General features: G+C 44.2%; 1 protein-coding gene across 2 annotated transcripts in view; it reads right to left on the reverse strand.

The window, feature by feature from the left end:
* Positions 1-20,768, reverse strand: part of ADAMTS5 (ADAM metallopeptidase with thrombospondin type 1 motif 5) — a 57,907-nt gene extending 37,139 nt beyond the window's left edge. Inside the window, exons 1-3 of one of the 2 annotated variants that reach the window (XM_065913796.1) lie at positions 20,247-20,768; positions 18,031-19,898; positions 5,619-5,751 (exon numbers count right to left, since the gene is read on the reverse strand). In XM_065913796.1, the coding sequence (XP_065769868.1) occupies positions 5,619-5,751; positions 18,031-19,146 (1,249 nt within the window). In that variant the 5' untranslated portion in view covers positions 19,147-19,898; positions 20,247-20,768. Of the gene's footprint in view, positions 1-5,618; positions 5,752-18,030; positions 19,949-20,246 lie in introns of those variants that run through there. The other variant, XM_065913794.1, reaches the window with a different exon arrangement.
* Positions 20,769-21,296: the final 528 nt, after the last annotated feature.

Below are 21,296 nucleotides of genomic sequence, written 5' to 3' on the forward strand. Positions count from 1 at the left end.
GGATATAAAAGTTGCAAAGTGCTTAGAAAATGTGCCTGACAAATATAAAGGCCCAGTGATTGTTACTGAATTTTATTGTTCTCACTGATATCTTGGGTTTGTTATAATTTTAACTTACGAGTAGTCTAGTCTTACCTAGTTTTTTATAAATTCTGATTACCAGATGCTAGATGACTAGTGTCTGATTAGTTGACACTAGATTACTAGTGTCTGATAATCAGACACTCAATTTGGGAGACAAGGGGAAATTTTCTAAGCCTAAGAAGGAAAAAAAAAAATACACGTTGTGTGTGATATATTTATTTTATGTCACCTTCAACTCGTTGGCTTTCCATACCCATGGCAGACAATCCATAGGCTTTCCCTAGAACCTTGGGGAATTGGGATTTGATTTCAAAACAAACCAGCTGATCCTAACACTACATCTTTCAATGCTGCCTCTGGACACGGAGCAAAGACCTATTCCCACCTTTCATCTGGGGGCCAAGAACGACACAGTGTGGCACTGCTCCAAACCGGATAGAAAAAAAAAATGCACAGTTCATGTTGATTAAAGCTATGGGTTTTGAGGGTAAATACCAAGTTTAATCCTGGCTTCCTTTCACCTCACATCTCACAGCCAGTCCTGACATCTGATTCTGTGTACTTGGCTTTGGTCTATGGTGTTTCCAGGGCCTCTGCAGCCTTTCAAAACATGGCCTCGTTTAATCTAATCGATGGCAGGGGTAGAGTCACACGCAGATCAGCAGAACCAGAGCACTCGCTCCAACCGCAGCAAAACACAGGCGGCCATACTGTTGTGTCTCCACCGCTTCCGAAGCTTCCAGCTGACTCTCTGGCCCTGACTCTTTGAGCTGCCTGATTTTAGCTTAGGAAGCATTTTTGGAGTCTTTCATGATGGAGAGATTCACTTAGCACATTTTATAATTAACCACTCTATGGCAGAACTTCAGCCTGTTTGCAAACTACGGATTTCATGAGTCTAAATAAAATCAGATGGCTCCCCTCGCACATTAGAGGCTGGCCCAACATCAAGAAAATTATTATGTTGGAGAACCATGTGTGCGGCAGGTGAAATCGTTATTCCAAGCCCATAATAAAAGTTTGACAAGTTAAAAACATAAACTCCAAATGTAAACTTACATTCACTTGAAACTTGCTACAGCTCACGTTTGGATTGTAAAACAGCTATAGTCGCATTCTTACCTCCACCCATAGTCCAGGGATGGGAACCATGCTCTTGATAGTTTAAAAAACTTTCTCAAAGAAAGTTTTACTTTACTTGATGTTGACCTGTCCATAAGATAGCAAGAAGGCAGGCAGTAAGGCAATTCATTACTGCCTAGGCAGGGTCTAGATGCATCAAAATCTATTTTCCAGAAAGCTGTATTGACACCAGTGGACTGTGTCTCCAACACAGCTTTCTGTTAGGAAGGAATAGGAAAGTAGGAAAAGAGAAGTATTCCCATTCACATGCGGCACAAGAAGCATCACTTCTCAGAACTGTTCATTTAAGTCACTTCATTATGACTTTAACATCATGGACAGAACACGTACAAGATAAAGACTTAAGGTTTGCCTCTGTCTTACATGATAATTCTCAATGTAGGGACATGATTCAATGGACTAAGTGAAAAAGCAAGTCAAAGTGAGTAAAAGAATAAAAAAAACTTTGGGGGACTTTCCTGGTGACTCAGTTGTTAAAGAATCCACCTTATAATGCAAGGGATGCGGGTTGGATCCCTGGTCAGGGAACTATGACCCCACATGTCTGCAGAGCTACTGAGCCTGCACACTTCACAGCCTATGGACCCTGATGAAAAATCCTGCATGAAGAAACCAAGACCCAATAAGTAAATATATTATTAAAAAAGGAACAAAAAGCTTTATATTCAACTCTCAAGACTGTGTGTTTTAAACCCCTATGGTTTAGAAAGAGGAAGTAGTGACTAGAGCATGCCATGAGAAACTAAACCCGTTAATAAAAGTGAACTTACATGCAGAGTACATCATGAGAAATGCTGGGCTGGCAGAAGCACAAGTTGGAATCAAGACTGCTGGGAGAATATCAATAACCCCAGATATGCTGATGACACCACCTTTATGGCAGAAAGGAAAGAGGAACTAAAACACCTCTTGAAGAAAGTGAAAGAGGAGAGTGAAAAAGTTGGCTTAAAACTCAACATTCAAAAAATGAAGATCATGGCATTCAGTCCCATCACTTCATGGCAAATAGATGGGGAAACAGTGGAAACTGTGACAGATTTTATTTTCTTGGGTTCCAAAATCACGGCAGATGGTGACTGCAGCCATGAAATTAAAAGACGCTTACTTCTTGGAAGAAAAGCTATGATCAACATAGACAGCATATTAAAAAGCAGAGACATTACTTTGCCAACAAAGGTCCGTGTAGTCAAAGCTACAGGTTTTCCAGTAGTCATGAATGGATGTGAGAGTTGGATCATAAAGAAAGCTGAGTGCTGAAGAACTGATGCTTTTGAACTTTGGGGCTGGAGAAGACTCCTGAGAGTCCCTTGGACTGCAAGGAGATCAAGTCAGTCAAATCTAAAGGAAATGAGTCCTGAATATTCATTGGAAGGACTGATGCTGAAACTGAAGCTCCAACACTTTGGCCACCTGATGAGAACTAATTGACTCATTGGAAAGGAGGAGAAGGTGATGACAGAGGATGAGATGGTTGGTTGGCATCACTGACTTGATGGACATGAATTTGAGCAAGTTCTGGGAGTTGGTGATGGACAGGGAAGCCTGGCATGCTGCAATCCACAGGGTCGCAAAGAGTTGGACACAACTGAGCAACTGAACTGAACTGATTTTTGACTATACCTTTCATTGCTGATAGATGAAATAAAGTAGAAAAATCATGGGAACAGCCTGGAAATTTTCTCCACAGCTTATGTTTTGAGCACAGAAACGTATTTACCATATACATGAAGCGAATTGCTCATTTTGGAATAGACTCAAGCGAATTCAAAACACTCTGGCAAAACTGAGGTTTCACAGCAGTGCTTTATCACCAAATGTAGCCTGGACATAACATCCAGATCTAAAAAGTAGTAAATGTCTAATAAAAAGGGAGGAAATTACATAGAAGAACAGGGTGGAATTAGAATCCAGAGCATAGTAAACTCAGGCTGATAGCTACAAGCAAGAATCTAAAAATAAAGTGCTGGAAACAGAACAGGGAACTCCGTGACCCAAGAGCACACTGGCTGCAGAGTCAAAGCTCTGCAATGGTACACAGATGATTAGGAAATATTTTGTAAGGTTATCTTTGCTACAATTTTTAAGGCTCATACTTTAAAACACGTGTTCACAAGATTTAGGCGAAAATTGAAATTAAAGAATAATAAAGCAATTAGAAAACAAAATGAATGAAAGCCAGATTCCTTTATGAAAGGGAAATTAAACCCATACCCCTCTATCCCCAGACCTTACATTTCTCAGATTAGGTCATATGTGACACATAAAGAGAAATGAAGTAGGCACTGTTTTATTGGAGAATAAATTACAGAGAATTCTAAAGAAGTACATAGAAATGAAGAAATTAAAAGGAACATGGAGTGTTAGTCAGACATCATCAAATATTTACGTTTGACTTTTTTGCAGAGAAACCCACATTTCTCCCACATTATTCTCTTGTAGAGTCATGTCCACTTAAGAAAAAGAAAAACTTATTGTACATAAATAGTTTTAATAAAACATTTGTTCTCATTAGCATTTTGTGTCCTACCTCTCTGCTGTATCTGCCTGTATAATCTCTTGGTTTAGGAACTCAGGAGGACTGAGAAAGGTGGTGCTAAACGGTTCTTCATTCCAATTCAGTTTCTTTGAGGGTCCATGAAGCCTCAAAGAAGCTCTTTACTGCCACTGTGGTTTCCTTACAAAGAAACCTCCCAGATGCTGTCAATGTGTGAAAATAGATCACTGCTGCTGCTGCTGCTAAGTCGCTTCAGTCGTGTCCGACTCTGTGCGACCCCATAGACGGCAGCCCACCAGGCTCCCCCCGTCCCTGGGATTCTCCAGGCAAGAACACTGGAGTGGGTTGCCATTTCCTTCTCCAATGCATGAAAGTGAAAAGTGAAAGTGAAGTAGCTCAGTCGTGGCCGACTCTTTGCGACCCCATGGACTGCAGCCCACCAGGCTCCTCCGTCCATGGGATTTTCCAGGCAAGAGTACTGGAGTGGGGTGCCATTGCCTTCTCCTATCTTGAAGCTAAAGAGGCTCAATTAGCAAAATGTTAAATTGAATTATTATCAGTGATGCTATTGGACAGTTATTTACATTAAGATACCATGTTTGTGCTTTTTTTTTTTCTTTGCTTAGGTGGTAAGAAGTGTGTCAGTTAAGAAAACTAAGATCATAAAAAAAAAGAAAACTAAGATCATGATTAACACATATTAGTTGGAACTTAAGTACTGATTTCTATTTTACTGCTCTAATATACTGACTTATGCAATTGTACTTTTGATGTGAAATTAAGTCCCCAAAGAAAACATAGCAGCCAAAAATCAACATATTGTGAAATGTTCTTTGCCTACTAAAGTGGAAGACAAGTTTTAATTTCTATTTTAAAATGACTGTGTTAGCTTAAGAAAATATGTTTAATAAAATGCAGCAAAAGTGCAATAATTATCAAACCATAGTTTGCCCCCAAAAAGTTAATTCTAAAAGGTGATACATTAAAAAGTAAATGAATTAGTTAATTAAAAAGCAAAACAGAAGTGTATATGAAGATAAATAATAGCTGGTATCTACAATTTACCCAACTTGGTCCCTGAAATAATTCAATGAAGTAGGCACAATTATTTCTATATTTCAGATATGAAAACTGAAGCTTAGAGAGTTTAAATCATCAGACCAACAGGACATAGGCAGAAAGTATTTTAGCAAGAACTGAGCCCAGATGTATCTAATTCTAAAACCTAATCCTAAATACTAAATTAACTTCTCATATGTCTAGTAGCCTCGGTCAGTGATTACGAAACACATATTCTTAATTGCTGGGATATTTGTCATATTTAGCCTTTTCTAGTTTCTGGATTGAAATGAGTTTCTTAATGTCACCAGGTAAGGAACACTTTACAATCAACCCTGGTGACTGTTAGGTTTTGTTTCATTTGCTTTGCTCTTAAAAACAAGACTGGAATGGTGACCATAAGCTATTGATTACCTTTGCCAGGAGTTGATGTATCACTGACAGTGGAATAAAACCTGATGAATTTCTGTGTACATTGACTCACCCTGGATGAGTCCACAGAGTAATTTCTAAGACAAACATCTCTGCATTCCATTGTCAGCTGTGACAGATTTTATCTCCTCAGGTCCTGGGTGGATGCTTTACAAGACTGGCAGTAGTAACTTTCTCTTAAACTTTCAAATGGCACCAACAGAAAGGAAGTCTCTGCCACGTGTGCCTAACTTTGGTTTCCGTCCCTCTTAGGAGTTAACCCTAAAAGTGCAAATATAAACAAATGTAATCCCCAAGGGTTATCCGAACCAGGAGAAATCTGGAATGAATTGCCAAGTATGCCGGTTCCTGTTGCAGCTGTTACAAGTGTTTGATTTGGCCAGGGAAGAGAAAAGACGCTGCATACCAATTTCGTGAGCCACGGTGAAGGCGGCGTGGAGGCCATCGTCTTCAATCACCGCGCAGCTGCGCTCCGGAGAACATATGGTCCCAACGTCTGCCATTCCCAGGGTGTCGCATGAATGATGCCCACATAAATCCTGCCCCAGAGAAAGAAAGAAATCATTAAAGTCAATTTACATCCAGAAGGAGCCACCTCGTAGAACCACTTGCTCACTCCAAATGTCAACACTGGGATTTGTTTATGGTATCACCTGCTCAGCTCTGGAAATGGTCCAAAGACAAACCAACGGCATTGACTCTGCTAGGCTTCTCCGGTCCCTAGAAGCACAGAAGGATGATGGGACTAAACTACATTTTAAAAGATGTCCAGGATTGTGGCTTGTCCGTTACAAAAGCAGCCACGGTCTTAACAAAGCTGTATCATGTAACTGTAGGCACGTATGTTACGGATCTTTTTCACATAGGCTCATGCTTAAGAAAGTCTTACTATTCTGACCTTAATTCATGTTAAATGTATCAGAAGTCAAACGTAATAATTTATTTTCCATCACAGGGGCAAAACTGCAATTCTGCCACCTATTTATGGCAGAATATAAATTTCTCAGTCATTTGGATAGAAAACTAAATTTTAATGTATGAGGGTAATTCCTCAAAAGATCATCTCAAGTTTCCAAATCGAGTTGTAATTTCATAGATTGTTTCTTCAGAAATGTATACAGTCTTTCCCATAGTGTTTAATGTAGTGTTTCTCAACCTGATCAATCCTCAGAAAATATAGGTAACATATTGTGGCTGACTCTTTGCGGTGTGTAGCCCATCAGGCTCCCCTATCCATGGAATTTTCCACACAAGAATACTGGAGTGGGTTACCATTTCCTCCTCCAGGGCATCTTCCCAACCCAGGGACTGAACCCAAGTCTTTTGAGTCTCCTGAATTGGAAGGCAGAATTTTATCACTGGTGCCACCTGGGAAGCCCCTGTAATATAATACATTATATTTATATAAATGAGTGTATGTGTTTGTCTGGTGAGAAATTGTATGGCTCATAAGAGTTTTTCAAAGGAGAACACGATCACACCTCACTAATGGTTGTGAAAGTCGCTCAGTCGTGTCCAACTCTTTGCAACCCCATCAACTGTCTCCAGGCCAGAGTACTGGAGTGGGTAGCCCTTCCCTTCTCCGGAGGGTCTTCCCAACCCAGGTCTCCCACATTGCAGGAGGATTCTCTGCCAGCTGAGCCGCAAGTGAAGCCTGCTACTGATGGTTAAGATGATCAAATTAGATGAAAGAGACATCAACAAGACAATTTTAAATTATGAAGCATAGAGACAAAATAGAAGCCAAAATTTATAATATAGATTTGTAATGACAAACTTTCCACTAAATGTTATTTGAATATTAATGGATATTAACTTCTCTTGTATTTGACTCCTGTTTTCAATGAAAATGAATTGAGAGTTTGTATATTTCTATTAAAAAAGCCATAAGTGAATAATGACAGAAGAGTTTTTTAAAATATTAATTACTATGAAAGATGACTGTTTACTAATTGAAATTGTTCTCTCTATTGTAGCTATTAGCTTTGTGTCGCCAACTACCACAATGCCTGACGTTTAACAGGAACTCAAAAAATATTTGCTTAAATGAAGATGAATTCTGACATATAGTCGGATGCAATGTAGACCTCACACACCTTTATTTTTTGTTCATTTTTTTGACAACATAAGCTAATATTTATATTCTACTAGGACAAGGAGAAAAGATGTTTATCTTATGTGGATTTTTGCCTTACTGAACATTGTCACACATGTTTAATATGCTGTATGCTACAAGACCGCAATAGACTCCAGGAAGCCAGCAGGAGATGTTACTACTATATAACCAACGCCGCCTAGTCAATGTCTACATACGCTTCTAACTCTTCTCTATTTTGCTGCATGGAAGTCCAGCCAAGGTGAATAATATTTAAAAGATACGCCCTACAATCTCCCTAGTACTTTTTCAGATCCTTATTGTGTTCCATATATTATGGAATCCCAGCTGTGATGAACTGTACTGTGGTCGCCATGTCATTATAACTTCAGACAGTGGAAATCTCAGCCAAATAGCTTTGGTGAATCGAGTCACCAAACCAACAAAAGTCTCCCAAAGTCTCCTGGGTATCCTCATATGCCATCCCGTGGGATGTCAAATTACTGCTGTTGAGAACAAATTAGTAGTTTTTAAAAGTGAAATTAGAACACACGTTTGCATAACAATCAGTCTTTGAGATAATTGTATAGTAGAATGCATGTTTTAATCCATTTTTTCCCTCCAGTCATTTTAGTAGCTTTAAGACCAAAAACCCAGGTCACGGTTTAAGTGAATTGCTGGACACTGTAGGTTATTTCTACACATGCAAATTTTTTTTTTAAAAAACCAGGATTTATGTTTACCTTCACAGTTTGGGGTTATTATCTTCAAATGATAAAATCTAAGAAATGTTTCCCCTTCTTACGCTTTACTTCATTAATAAGCTTGGATGAAGAGTCACAGCTAATGGAAATGACCTCTTGTTCTACACAGAGTTTAATGTGGATTCTTCATCTCTCTCTGTTTACTGATAATCAATTGCTCATTAGAGCCCATCAACCCTCCTTGTCATCCTTGAATTGCATTAAATGCATTTGGCCCTTTGCCATGGAAATTTGTACATGTGACAAAATTATGAACAAAAGCAGTTTTTTTTTTTTTTTTAAATCACATTGATTAAACCCCTTGACTGCATAGCCACAGTCTTTATTTCTGTAACTGTAATTATGTGAACTGGCAACCTTTCCATTTTACTCATGCAGTTTCAAATCATGGCAGCCCACTTACGGTGTCTTCCTCAAGACTGACAGTGAATGCCTGTGCTTCTTTATGATCCAATGTTCATTCCAATCCATTAAAACTGAACTTGTGCATCAAATTATTAAGAATATAACACATCAAACTCGTCTCTATTTTCTGATGATGATTTATAACATTTACAGGTGCAAAGCTTATTGATGTTTATAGGTTTTTTTTTTTTTTTTTTTTAATTCAGAGCAGGATTAAGTATCCTAGTGAGGCAATAGCATATCTACCTATCTATCTGTCTGTCCATCCACTCATTTATCTTCCAAAACTGGAGGTAGGAGATACTAAAGGAATGAAAATCACAAAAGGTATCCACAGAAGAGTCAAATGAATTAAGAGTGCTGACAAGGACTTTTCTGCTTAGTGTAAATCTGAAGGTAAGTTATATCTGTCATGTTAAAGATGGTCCTTTTTAAGCAGGATTGATTTTATGATATTGATATGTGTAGACAATGATGCAATGGAAAATTTAATACAATATAAGAGTTGCAGGAGCATGCAGAGATTTAACCAGTGGGCTTCTGGGGTGTTCCTGGCCGGGCGACAGGTCTGGGACAGTGTACCTAAAATAGAGCTGAAATGGTCAGCAAGACCAGGGAAAGTGTGACAGAGAGGTCACTGACATGGTGACTAGGGGTGGACATTTACAATATCATGAATATAGCAGTATCTGTGATTCATCATGGGGGTTAGAAGGACTCACAGTGTCCCAGACCTATTCTTGCGGATGGAGCAGGGAGCAGGGAACCAGCAAAGGATGCTACCTTGAAATGCAGGTGCCTAGAAGCTAATACAACTTGGAAAAGCAAAGTGATTGGTACTGGGCGGAGAAAAGGAACTAAGCAGACATGAATGTGCAAACTGGAAGTAAGAGCAAGAGATGCAGGGGAGACTGGTCTCTCAGGCAGCACAAACACGCTAAAGGAAGGAAGGAACACAGAGGCTAAGAGCAGATCTGATCACATCTGCAGGACAGCAGCCAGAATGAAGGCAGAGCACTTTGGAAGGGGGAATCTGGAGTTAACTAACACTTCAGTTAAGTTCAGTTCAGTTGCTCTGTGGTGTCCAACTCTTTGTGACCCCATGGACTGCAGCACACCAGGCCTCCCTGTCCATCACCAACTCCCAGAGTTTACGCAAACTCATGTCCATCAAGTCAGTGATGCCATCCAACCATCTCACCCTCTGTCACCCTCTTCTCCTCCCACCTCCAATCTTTCCCAGCATCAGGGTCTTTTGCAATGAGTCAACTCTTCGCATCAGGTGGCCAAAGTATTGAAGTTCCAGCTTCAGCATCAGTCCTTCCAATGAATATTCAGGACTGATTTCCCTTAGGATAGACTGGTTGTATCTCCTTGCTGTCCAAGGCACTCTCAAGAGTCTTCTCCAACACCACAGTTCAAAAGCATCAATTCTTCAGCACTCAGCTTTCTTTATAGTCCAACTCTCACATCCATACATGACTACTGGAAAGACCGGCAGAGTAATGTCTGCTTTGTAATGCACTATCTGGGTTTCTCATGGCTTCTCTGCTAGACCCCTACCTACTGTTGATCAGCTGGTCATTGCTGTTGAGGTGCTCGACAGTTGTGGTGAAGTGATGCTCAGCCTAGATTCTCCCAGTGTTCATAACAGTACTTTCTATTAAATATTTACACAGATATTACCACCGATAAGGACAAACCTGGGCTTCTCTGGTGGCTCAGTGGTAAAGAGTCCGCCTGCCAATGCAGGAGATGCAGGTTCGATCCCTGGGTTGGGAAGATCCTCTGGAGGAGGGAATGGCAACCCACTGCAGTATTCTTGCCTGGAGAATGCCATAGACAGAGGAGCCTGGCCGGCTACAGTCCATGGGGTTGCAAAGAGTTGGACACAACTGAACCACTGAGCACACACCGGACAAGCCCGGAGCTCAAGGGAAGGGCAGAGGAGAGGGTTTACGTAGCCTTCTGTGTCTGCCTACCTGTCTGCCCAGTTCCTAATGAAGAATTATTGATAGGAGAAAGGGGTGTGGTACATATTATGGCCATCAGTATAACTCAGATATACACTTATGCATCATAATTCATATTTGTCCTGTAGAATCCGATTCTTTAAGATTTTTTTTGATGTGGAGTATTTTTAAAGTCTTTATTGAGTTTGTTATAATATTGCTTCTGTTGTATGTTTTGGTATTTTCGCCTCTACGAATATGGGATCTCAGTTCCCTGGCCAGGGATTGAACCAACACCCTCTGCCTTGGAAGGTGAAGTCTTAACCACTAGATTGCCAGGGAAGTTTCCCTGGATCTGATTCTTGAGGTGCCATTTCCCTCTCTGGCCACCTAAATGGCATCCCCCAATAACAGAGGGTCTTATGTGGACCTCAGCGGAGACTACATTATTTGGGTCTGTTAAGCCGAACAAGACAATGTCCCATGTTATGCAATCTCCATCTGGGCTTCTGGATAGAGCTAGGTGACAGAAAACACAGAGAGCCCTGCTGGATGAGGGACCAAGGCACCTGGTACACTTACTCCTGAAACAGTTACTGTGTGTTCACAATCTGCCAGACACTGTACTAGGTGCTGGCAGGATAGTGAATAAATAAAATAAGATCTGATCTCAAAGGTTAAGAAACGTGACATGATTTAGACATGTCAAGAGGGATGCAGAGTGAACAGACTATGGAGGGATTTCAGAAGAGGAATGATGCATTCTCCTTGGGGAAATCAGTAAAGGTGTCTCAAAGGAGGTCACTGGATCTGGAGGGATAAAAAGATGTTTGACAGTGTTAAAAAAAAAAAAAAAAGTGAAAGTGTTAGTCTCTTGGTCATGTCTGACTCTGCGACCCCATGGACTATAGCCCACCAGGCTACTCTGTTCTGGAATTTTCCTGACAAGAATACTGGAGTGGATTAATATTTCCTCCTCCAGGGCATCTTTCCAACCCAGGGATCAAACGCGTGTCTCCTGCAGCCCCTGTGTTGGTAGCTGGATTCTTTACCACTGAGCCACCCGGGAAGCATAATCTTTATCTCTGTGGTACGTCTGGTGAAATTCAATAATCTACACAGCAGACTCCATACAATCTGCACAGTACAATCCATACGAAATGCACTGAGAAAGATATTCCAGAAAAGAAGTTGAAAGGGATGGACAAGACACCTGGTGACGTCATTAACTTGCCTGCCTCCCACTGGCCACATCAGATCGGTCACTGGGAGTCAGACTCCATCTCCCAAATGTCTCAGGTAGCCATCCTCTCCTTCCTCTCAGTGTTCCTTCCTGCCTACCACCTGAGGCTTCTAACGGGTCCTCTGTCTCCTGTGGGATCCCCACCTATACGCTGCAGTCAGTGACCTCTTAGCCTCTTGATGTTCTGCTGGGCACTAAGCAGCCTCAGTCATGTCCAGCTCTCTGCGATCCTATGGACTGTAGCCAGCCAAGCTCCTCTGTCCATGGGAGTTTTCAGACAAGTATACCGGAATGGGTAGCCACTACCTCCTCCAGGGCACCTTCCTGACTCAGGAATCGAACCTGAACCTCTTGTGTCTCTGTGTTTCTTGAATTGGCCGGCAGGCTCTTTACCACTAGCGCCACCTGGGAAGCCCCTGTCCTTTCGCACGTGTGTGAAGTCTCTCGGTCGTGTCCAACTCTTTGCGACCCCATGGACTGTAGCCCACCAGGCTCCTCTGTCTATGGGATTCTCTAGGCAAGAATACTGGAGTGGGCCATTTCCTTTCCAGGGGATCTTCCCAACCCAGGGATCGAACCCAGATCTCCCGCATTGCAGGCAGACGCTTTATCCTCTGAGTCACCAGGGACCTAAACCTTATTATATTTCCCAGGATTGCCATGCTGCCTCTGGGCAACTCCAAGAATTAATTTGGTGTTTCTACAATGCCTATATCCTCCTTATGGATCTGGTTAATTCTTCTCTTTCTTCCAAACTGAACTCAGATGGGTTAGGCTACCTTCTAATGTACTCCCATGACATTTAACGACCACATTTCTTAAAACATCATCACACTGTATAACAACCATCTACTTCCTTTTCTGTTTCCTACATTAGGATTTTTAGGGAAAGGGCCACTTTTCAAACCTCTGAATCCTTCTTTGCCTATTAGAAATATATTGAATGCGCGCATAAATTCATTGTAATATTTCTATCTTAGAGACCACTTGAGAGGACAAACTTCCCTCTCAGCCATTTGTCAGCTGTTACTGGGATAAGTTTATCTCTGTTTATCTTTGTATGAATGTCCTTATGTGTCAAATGATAGTAAGATCAGATGCATGCAGATTGCTAAAAGAATTAATTCTTAAATGATCTATGACTATGAATAGCATCTTACGAAATGCTCAACAAAAGCTGGTTGAATCCAAATCAAATCTATCCATCCTTTGAGGACCAATTCAATTCTCCATTTACAATAAGGCCTGTATAAATATGCAGAGACAGAATTGATTGTTCCCTTCTCTTTCCTTTCTCAGCTTTTGTTTATAGCTCAGTTGCAGCAATTATTAGAGCTTTCCTAATATTAGAATGATACATGCATATATGTGAGCTTCCCAGGGAGCACTAGTGGTAAAGAACCAGCTTGCCAATGTAGGAGAGGTGGATTTCATCCCTGGATTGAAAAGATCTCCTGGATGAGGGCGAGGCAACTCACTCCAGTATTCCTGCTTGGAGAATCCCATGGACAGACAGAGTTTACAGACAGGATTACAGGCAGGCTATAATCCACTGCATCAACTGAAACGACTTAGCTTGCAAGCACAGCACATATACATATACGTAAGCCGACAAAGGTCTGTATAGTCACAGCAATGGTTTTTCCAGTAGTCATGTACAGATGTGGGATTTGGACCATGAAGAAGGTTGAGCACTGGAAGAATTGATGCTTTTGAGTTATGGTGCTGGAGAAGACTCTTGAGAATCCCTTGGACTGCAAGGAGATCAAACCAGCTAATACTAAAGGAAATCAGTCCTGAATATTCATTGGAAGGACAGATGCTGAAGCTGAAGCTCCAATACTTGGACAACCTGATGCGAAGAGCCGACTTATTGGAATAAGACCCTGATACTGGGAAAGACTGAAGGCAGGAGGAAAAGAGGGCAGCAGGGGATGAGATGGTCAGATAGCATCACTGACTCAGTGGATATGAATTCGAGCAAACTCAAATGGTGGATGATGGAAGATGGTGGAGGACAGGGGAGCCTGGCGAGCTGCAGTCCATGGGGTCACAAAGAGTTGGACATGACTTAGCGACTAAACGACAACAACATGCATATATCTGCTTCCTCTCCCCTGGCGACAAGCCAGAGTAGGCAGGGATAAGATATTTTCCTACTCCCTTCAACTCCCTAAATGAGAGTCTCACAAATAGGAGATGCCCAGATGCATGAGCTGAATAAAAGAGAGACGACCCTGAAATATATCCTCTGTGTTGTGGTTTATTGTCTCTGATCTAATGGCTTTTGATTTTGTGGAATATTCTTCACAGCTATTTAATTTAGACATAATTTAGTTACAACATTATGTTAGTTTCAGGTGTACAAAATAATGATTCAATAGCAAAGTGATCGCCGTAGTAAGTCTACTTAACATCTATCACAAAGTTTTTCCCTCTTGATGCAGAACTTTTAAGACCTACTCTCAGCAATTTTTAACTCATAATTTATTATTTAAATGCCAACTTCAGCTGCTGAACCTGCCCCATCTTCCCATTTCTGAGTTATTTAGCTTTTTACCAGTTAGAATTGACCTATTGGTTATGATTCTTTGAGAAGGCTTCCCTTTTCAGTTTAAATGGGATTTGAACTCAAATGTGTGACAGAATCAGTTAATCGAGCCTACAAGCAAATAAGAAAAAGCTCATTCTTCTCCCTCTTCCAAGCTCCCAATCTTCTTCTAGGGCCCCCTATTATGATAACCTTGCAAGAAGCTAGCTAATAATTCTGAGTGGAGTCCCCGTTCCAGTGTAAGAGGCCCCCTTATAAAGTCTTACGGCATTACAAGGAAGAATGCAGATTGGCAGTTTGGGATTGACATGTACACATGCTGTGTATGTACATGGCGTACATACATCAGATGTTCAACATCTGCTATGTTTGAAGCAGATAACCAACAAGGACCCACTGCGTAGCACAGGGAGCTCTGCTCAACACTCTGTGATAGGCTGAATGGAAAAGGAACTTTGAAAAAAGAATAGATACATGTATTTGCATAGTTGAATCACTTTGCTGTATGCCTGAAACTAACACCAATATAAAAAATACTTAAAAAACAAGACCAATTACAGGAGCAAGGTGTTAACTGACACAATGATGATTCATGAGAATGAATGAACTGTTTCTATTGCATAGTCTGAGAGCTGGTTCAGATTCAATCCAACACTTCCAATCCATGAAAAAGTCAAGCTTTCATTGATGATGTGCAGAGGGCAGAAAATATTAAACAGACAATTTCCCACTTTGTTCTCAAGCAGGTAGGTGTTGTATCTCTAAAGAAAATAGCCTGGCCTCCAAAATGGATTTAGGAGTTTGTCTTTAGAGAAACTATCTTAAAAAAAAAAAAAATAAAAGAGGAGGCCAAGAACCAGAAAAGAATTCTGGAAGGCAAAAATAAATCCTAGGGCGATCGGATTTCTACTGTTTGAAGGAAGAAGTGGTGTGAATTCCAGTGTAAGTGCCACTCCGGAATGAAAACTGCTCCTCTTGCAAAAAAAAAGTGGCTGGTGCTAAGTTTCTCTAATTAGGACAGCGCCAAGTGCTGGGGTACAGTCCTAACAGTGAAGTCTGTTAGTTTGATAAATGAATTACCAGCAGTATTCTGCTGACTCCTAGACACAGCATTCAAGGTGGCCTCGGCTAGTCAACAGGGGTGGAAAACATATCCTCACACATTTGCTTCATGCCTGAAAAACAAGCAATTTAGGAGAAGACATCTGGACACAGAATTTGAACAGTGCTCAGAGCCCATCAAAACATGGATTTCACGGCTTGGCGTCTGGCTGCTAAGCAACATACTTCTTACATTCAAAACAGAGTTGTAAAAGTGGGATCGTGGTGCCAACTCCGGGTATTTCTCATTGAAAAAAAACAGCCATGAAAGTTTTTCTTTAGATCCCAGATATCTGATTTCCATGAAACTGAAGATCCCAGATCATTTCTCCTTTAGTTCCCCTTGGTTTCCACACTCTGAAGTAATAACCAGAGACTGACATTGTATTTTAAAGTACTCCCCAGTGAATGCTATGTGAGAATCTTGCAATATTCTTCTCAGCTCCTTAATTAATAGTGCTTTTTAAAATTAGATGCATATAATCATGATAACATGCTTTTTAAATATTTGGTTCTCATCAAGTTAGATGTATATACCAGAGGGCCAGCCACCAGCTAAATGAGATTTACTTTACTGCTGCTACTTGGCAAGGAGGCCAGGGAGGGCCTATGTTAAATATTTTCCATGTGTAGACTAGCTTGAAAAATGAATGTCCTTATAGTACTTATTAAAATGAAGATAGATGTTAGTTTATTCCTTCATTATCTATTAAAAGGTACTGATATATTCCAAAGCTTGGAAAATAGCAATTGTTAACTACTCAAATCAAATCCAGAAAAGGCAACAGGCAAATCATTTAGAATCACTGACTAGTTTTACTTTTTTTCTTTTTATTCTCAGACGCAACTAGGAAAATTATAGGGCAGAAACTAGGGAGTCATGGGGTCTTCTATTTATGTTAATTAAAAAAAATTATGGAATCTGCATTTGTATTAAAAATGAAAGTGCACCATGACAATATTCAAAGGGAACACTTTGGAGTAGTATGTCTACAAAAGTATTTTTTCTTCTGTTTTTGGAGAACTTCCTTCCATAAACTTTCTGAAGCCTCCTTCTTGGCAGCCTCTAGTGATGTAGCAAAGCAAGAAATCCAGACACGGAAAGTTGCTTACCAAAAAAAAAAAAAAAAAACACCCAAAAAAAACTGGAAACCAAATAAGAAAGGGAGAGTTTTACAGGAGAACTTCACTTCATATGGAAGGCTACAAAAGTGAATGCTCTTCCGTTTTAAAGATTAATGTTGTGCAGAAAAATTAAAGGATGGTGTCCCAGAGATCACTTAATGAAGAGAAAGATTTTCCATCTTGCAAAGCACCGTGTCCCTAACTGCTGCCCTCCAGCGTCTTTATTTACATGTGGTTTACATTTATGTCCACACCATGAACCACAAGTGTTTCTTCACTCCAAATTTATCAACACTTTTCCTTCATACCAGGAGTTCCTTAGTAAAAATAGGAGAATTAGGTGGTGGAACTGTGTGATTCTGAAACCTCCTGCAAGCCGTCATTGAATTTCCTGTCCTGTTTCTGTTCGTTCCCTTTTGTACCATGATTTTGCATAATATTCCAAAGTTTCTAATCCTTCGTCTATCCTGAATGGGTCCCAAACACTTAAAGAATGTGCTATCAAGGTCCATTCTTACCAGACATCTGACAGCATGACTTAAAACTGCCAATCAGAGGACAGTTGTGAAAACCGAGGCTCTGAGCTCCCAGCAAAACCAGCACAAAACCAGCTCGGACTATGTATCCGAATGTCACATTTTTGTGGTGGTCTACATAGGTACTGGGTTACTCCCAGAACCTCTGAGTCTATAAAGATCATTTTTCTCCCCCTCCCATTACCTCCGTCCTTAAAAGAGGGAAATCCTGGAAAAACATTCCTTCATGTCTTGACTCTCTGCCCAGATCTTTCCGCTCTGGGACTTCAGAAACATTCATCCAAAACCCAAACATGAGAGTTGGATGTGACCCTTGACTGGCAGCTGTGGACGGCCTAGCAGAGCTGTGCACTGAACGACCAGGCAAAGCCGTTGCTAAGGAACCTCACAAGACTGGTTTCTATACTCTCCTGGCCCTCCCGCATCTCTTCCATCCAAGGGACCAAGTTTCCACCAAAGTGGATATGTAAGAACTCCATTAGAAAGCCAGATGAGAAAATGAATCCTTCCTTTAGAAAGTCTTCCTTTGACTTATGCCCGGAAAGAGGTTCAAGGAAGAAGTTTGGGCATTTATACAGGAAGATGGTGGGTAAGAGTGACTACAGTGAATCACCCATCACAACCATTTCCTTCAGGTTAGCCAAAGTTCTACCTTTGGGTTCAGTGTAAAGTAGATGACCCCTGATTCCAAAGACAGACTCAGCTTTCCCCCTTTCCCCTTGGGAACCGTGCACATTTCCCCAAGCATGCTAGCCCCATTTTATCCTATTTACGCCTCTATGGTACCAGATCTCGGACTGGAGACATCCTAACTGATGGATTGATGTCTAAGACCGACATGGTCATTTAAGGTTTGATTAACTGCTGACTGTATCCTCTGAACACAGGAGCACAGTGGGAGGCGGTCATGGGTTTCCTGCAAGGAACAGATTAGCAAACCCATGGGGCCAGGCAGTTCGTGGCAGAAAGAAGACCGTCAACAAGGCCGCCCCTTTGACCTACCTCCTTACCGCAGGGCTTGAACCACTCACCCAGGCGGGACCTACCTCCCGAGTAAACAGGATGGCCGCGTCATAGTGCTCCTCGTGATCATCCCCCAGCTGGTTGTGCTGGTGCTGCCACTTGCAGAAGTTCTTGAGCGTGGTGGCCGCGTTCTTGCTCACCTCCAGGCTCTTGTCCTTGTCGCTCAGCACCACCACCTTCACCACGACCAGGCGGATGTGGTTCTCGATGCTGGCGTGGCTGTACAGTTTGTTGGCGATGGAGGCCAGGGTCAGCAGGTAATGCTGGAGGCCCCGGCCGTACATCCGCGCCATGGACGCGTCGGCCACCAGGAGCAGCTCCACCTGGCGGGCCCGGGAGATGGAGCGGCGCCGCCGCCGCCACCACGTCCGTGGTCCTTGACTTCCGTCGGACGAGGGGGCCGACTGGCCCGGGAGCTGCTGCGGGGCCGGAGCCCAGCGTCCGTCCGCGCGGCGGGGCGCCGGGGGGCGCTCGCGGGCGCCTGGCGGGGTCGCGAGGGTCTCGCAGCTGGTGCGAGGGGGCAGAGTCTCAAAACTGAAACCCTCGCGGGTGTAGACGTGCAGGATCCGCGCGGACCCGTCCCCGTAGATGCGCGCATCGTCCTCAGCCTCCGCCCAGGGGCCGCCCAGCAGCGGATGCAGGGTATAGCGCGCGCGCTTGACCGCAAAGAAGCCGTCGAGGCCGCCGCAGAGGTCAAAGACGGCCAGCGAGCGCGGGCTGCCGTCCACCGTGCCGCGGTAGAAGCAGTGGCCCCGGTGGCGCCGGGTCGCGTTCGGCCCGCCTCCTGCGGGCACCAAGCCAGCGGTGCCCACCGAACCGTCCCTCTCCAAGTCCAGGAGGAACCGCCGACCTCCCGCGTAGACGAGGTAGCCCACCTTGCCGCCGCCGGAGTAGAGCTGGTCGATGTTCTGCACGAGCCCGCGGCTCCCGCGCTGCGGCGCCAGGGGGTGCGGGTGGCCCGGAGGCTCGGCCGGCTCCTGCGCCTCCTCCCCCCGCCGTCCGCGGGGCTGGGCGGCCGCAGCCACAGCAGCAGCCCGAGGCTGCCCGGCTTTATCCTGGGCAGGTGCCGCGGCGGGGCCGGCGGCCACCGGGGGCAGGCGGAGCGCGCACAGCATCAGGGACGCCCACCCGAGCAGCATAGTGCGCTGCCCGCGGGGAGGGGCTGCGCGCCGGCGGGGACTTGGTGGGTTATTCGTTATTAGCTCTGGAAGTTACCGGGGCGGGAGGTGGGGACACACATACACTTGCTTGCAAGGTTGAATCTAGTGTCGGAGGGAGGGGGCACCCGGTAGCAGCGCCAGCCTGTCCCGGCCGCGATGCCAGCGTGCGAACTTTTCTTTGTTGCTTTGGAAAATGTTTGGATTCGGGCTCCGAAAAGAGGAGGAAAGAAAGAAAAGGGGGGGAAAAAAAAAAGACACACACACACACACACAAAAGCCGGGTTGCCGAGATTCAGCAAGTACTAGAAAAGGGGCGGGGGGGAGGATCCCAACACAGCCAGGATCGGGGCACCAAAAAAAGTCAGGAAGGTGCCGCGCACCAGGCTGGCGACTGGTGCATGATTTCCTCCAGGCTCCTTGCTGCTCCCGACCCGCCGGTCGCGGGGTTCCCAGCTCCGGAGCCGGCTTCCTTTCTTATTTGGGGGGTCTCCTTGACTCTACTGGAACCGGCCGGAAGGGAAGGAGAAGAGGCAAAAAAGGCAGAAAAATTAAAACAAAAATGCCAGGGGCGGCCTGCGGCGAGCCAGCGAAGCGGCGCGTCTGGGTCCCTTCGGATGCGGTGTCTTCCTGCCCGCCGTCATCCCCAGTCTGCCGCTGCGAGCGCCGAGAGCAGCGCGAGCGCTGTGAAGATGCGAGGAGGTGGAACAATGAATTTATAGCGGCATGCCATCCTGCAATGGCAATTTCAACAATTCGTCACTGCAAGCTGCCTCTTAAAGGGAGAGCTTCCCCCACCACTCCCACCCTTCCTGGTCCGCGCCTAATCAGATGGGGGAGGGCGGGCCTGGGGTGGGGTGGGGTGGGGGGGGGGGTGAGGGGTTGATCGAGGAAAGGGCGACCGCGGAGGAGGAAGGGACCCGGCGAGGTGGAAGGAGGGCGGAGGGAGAGAGCAAGGGCGAAGGGGGAGAAAAAAGTATTTGAGGAAGCAAAACAGATTTCCTTGGCCTCATTTAAAGCCGCAGAGGCTCGGGGTTTGTCTGATATTTCACAACCAATGGGGTTGGCTAACCTCGGCTTACCTCATCTCCAGAAGGGGTGTTTTGAGTGTGCTTTTCAAGTTACTGAGACGTTTTAAGTCTCTCCCTGCCTCCTTCTCGCCTGCTTTTCTTTGCCTCGGTAGGAAGTTCCTGCCGCAAGTTTTCCCCCGTCTCTTTGCACGCCGGTGCGCGCCGGCCTCGCAGACCTTGCAGCAGCATCCACCAGCCACGGGCTTTCGGCTTCCCGTGCACCCCCTCGCCCCGCGCTCCCGGTACCAATCTCCTCCCTCCACATTCCCCAGACTCTTCGCTGTCGCGTTCGGATGCCCGCTAGGCTAGGGTTTCGGGTGACTAACTTCTCCCAGCCTCCAGCAGAGGGGCCGGCCGCTGGCGCGCCGCTGCGGTGTCCCCGGGCAGGGCCGCGGGAGGCCTGGGAACTCCTCGCCTTTGTGTGCGAGCCGCGCGCTCCCCGCTTTCCCCAGCGCGCTTTTCATCCGCGCCCACAATCTGTCACTGAACCCTGGATGACTGCAACTTCCTTTGCTTTGCTTTATGACGGCCAGGTTGAAAGCGTTAACTCATTTCCCTCCCGTAGTATTAAAAAAATAATGTACCTACACTTCACTACTTCCTTCAGCTAAAATGATACGAACATGATAAATACCCATGAGTGAAGTGACGTGAAAGTTGCTCAGTTGTGTTCGACTCTTTGCAACCCCATGGACTTCTTCCATGGAATTCTCCAGGCCAGAATACTGGAGTGGGTAGCCTTTCCCTTCTCCAGGGGACCTTCCCAACCCAGGGATCAAACCCAGGTATCCCACCTTGCAGGCCGCATTCTTCACCAGCTGAGCCACCAGGGAAGCCCATAAATACCTATATTTATATTTATTTCTCTTAAAACAGCCACTCACCACCCTTGGTCCTGACATACTATCATTCTCAGAAATTCCTTGTAGGTGAAAAAGAAGACTGTTTTTTGGGAGGAAGGGTGCCAATTGGTGTTATTATGTGAGTGGAATTGTGACTGCAACTTTATTTGTCCCTCCTCTTTCTTTCCTCAAATTATCAACTCTAGCAGAAAAAAAGAGA

This window comes from Muntiacus reevesi, chromosome 21, assembly GCF_963930625.1.
Source record: "Muntiacus reevesi chromosome 21, mMunRee1.1, whole genome shotgun sequence".
In the NCBI taxonomy this organism is placed as follows: Eukaryota; Metazoa; Chordata; class Mammalia; order Artiodactyla; family Cervidae; genus Muntiacus; species Muntiacus reevesi.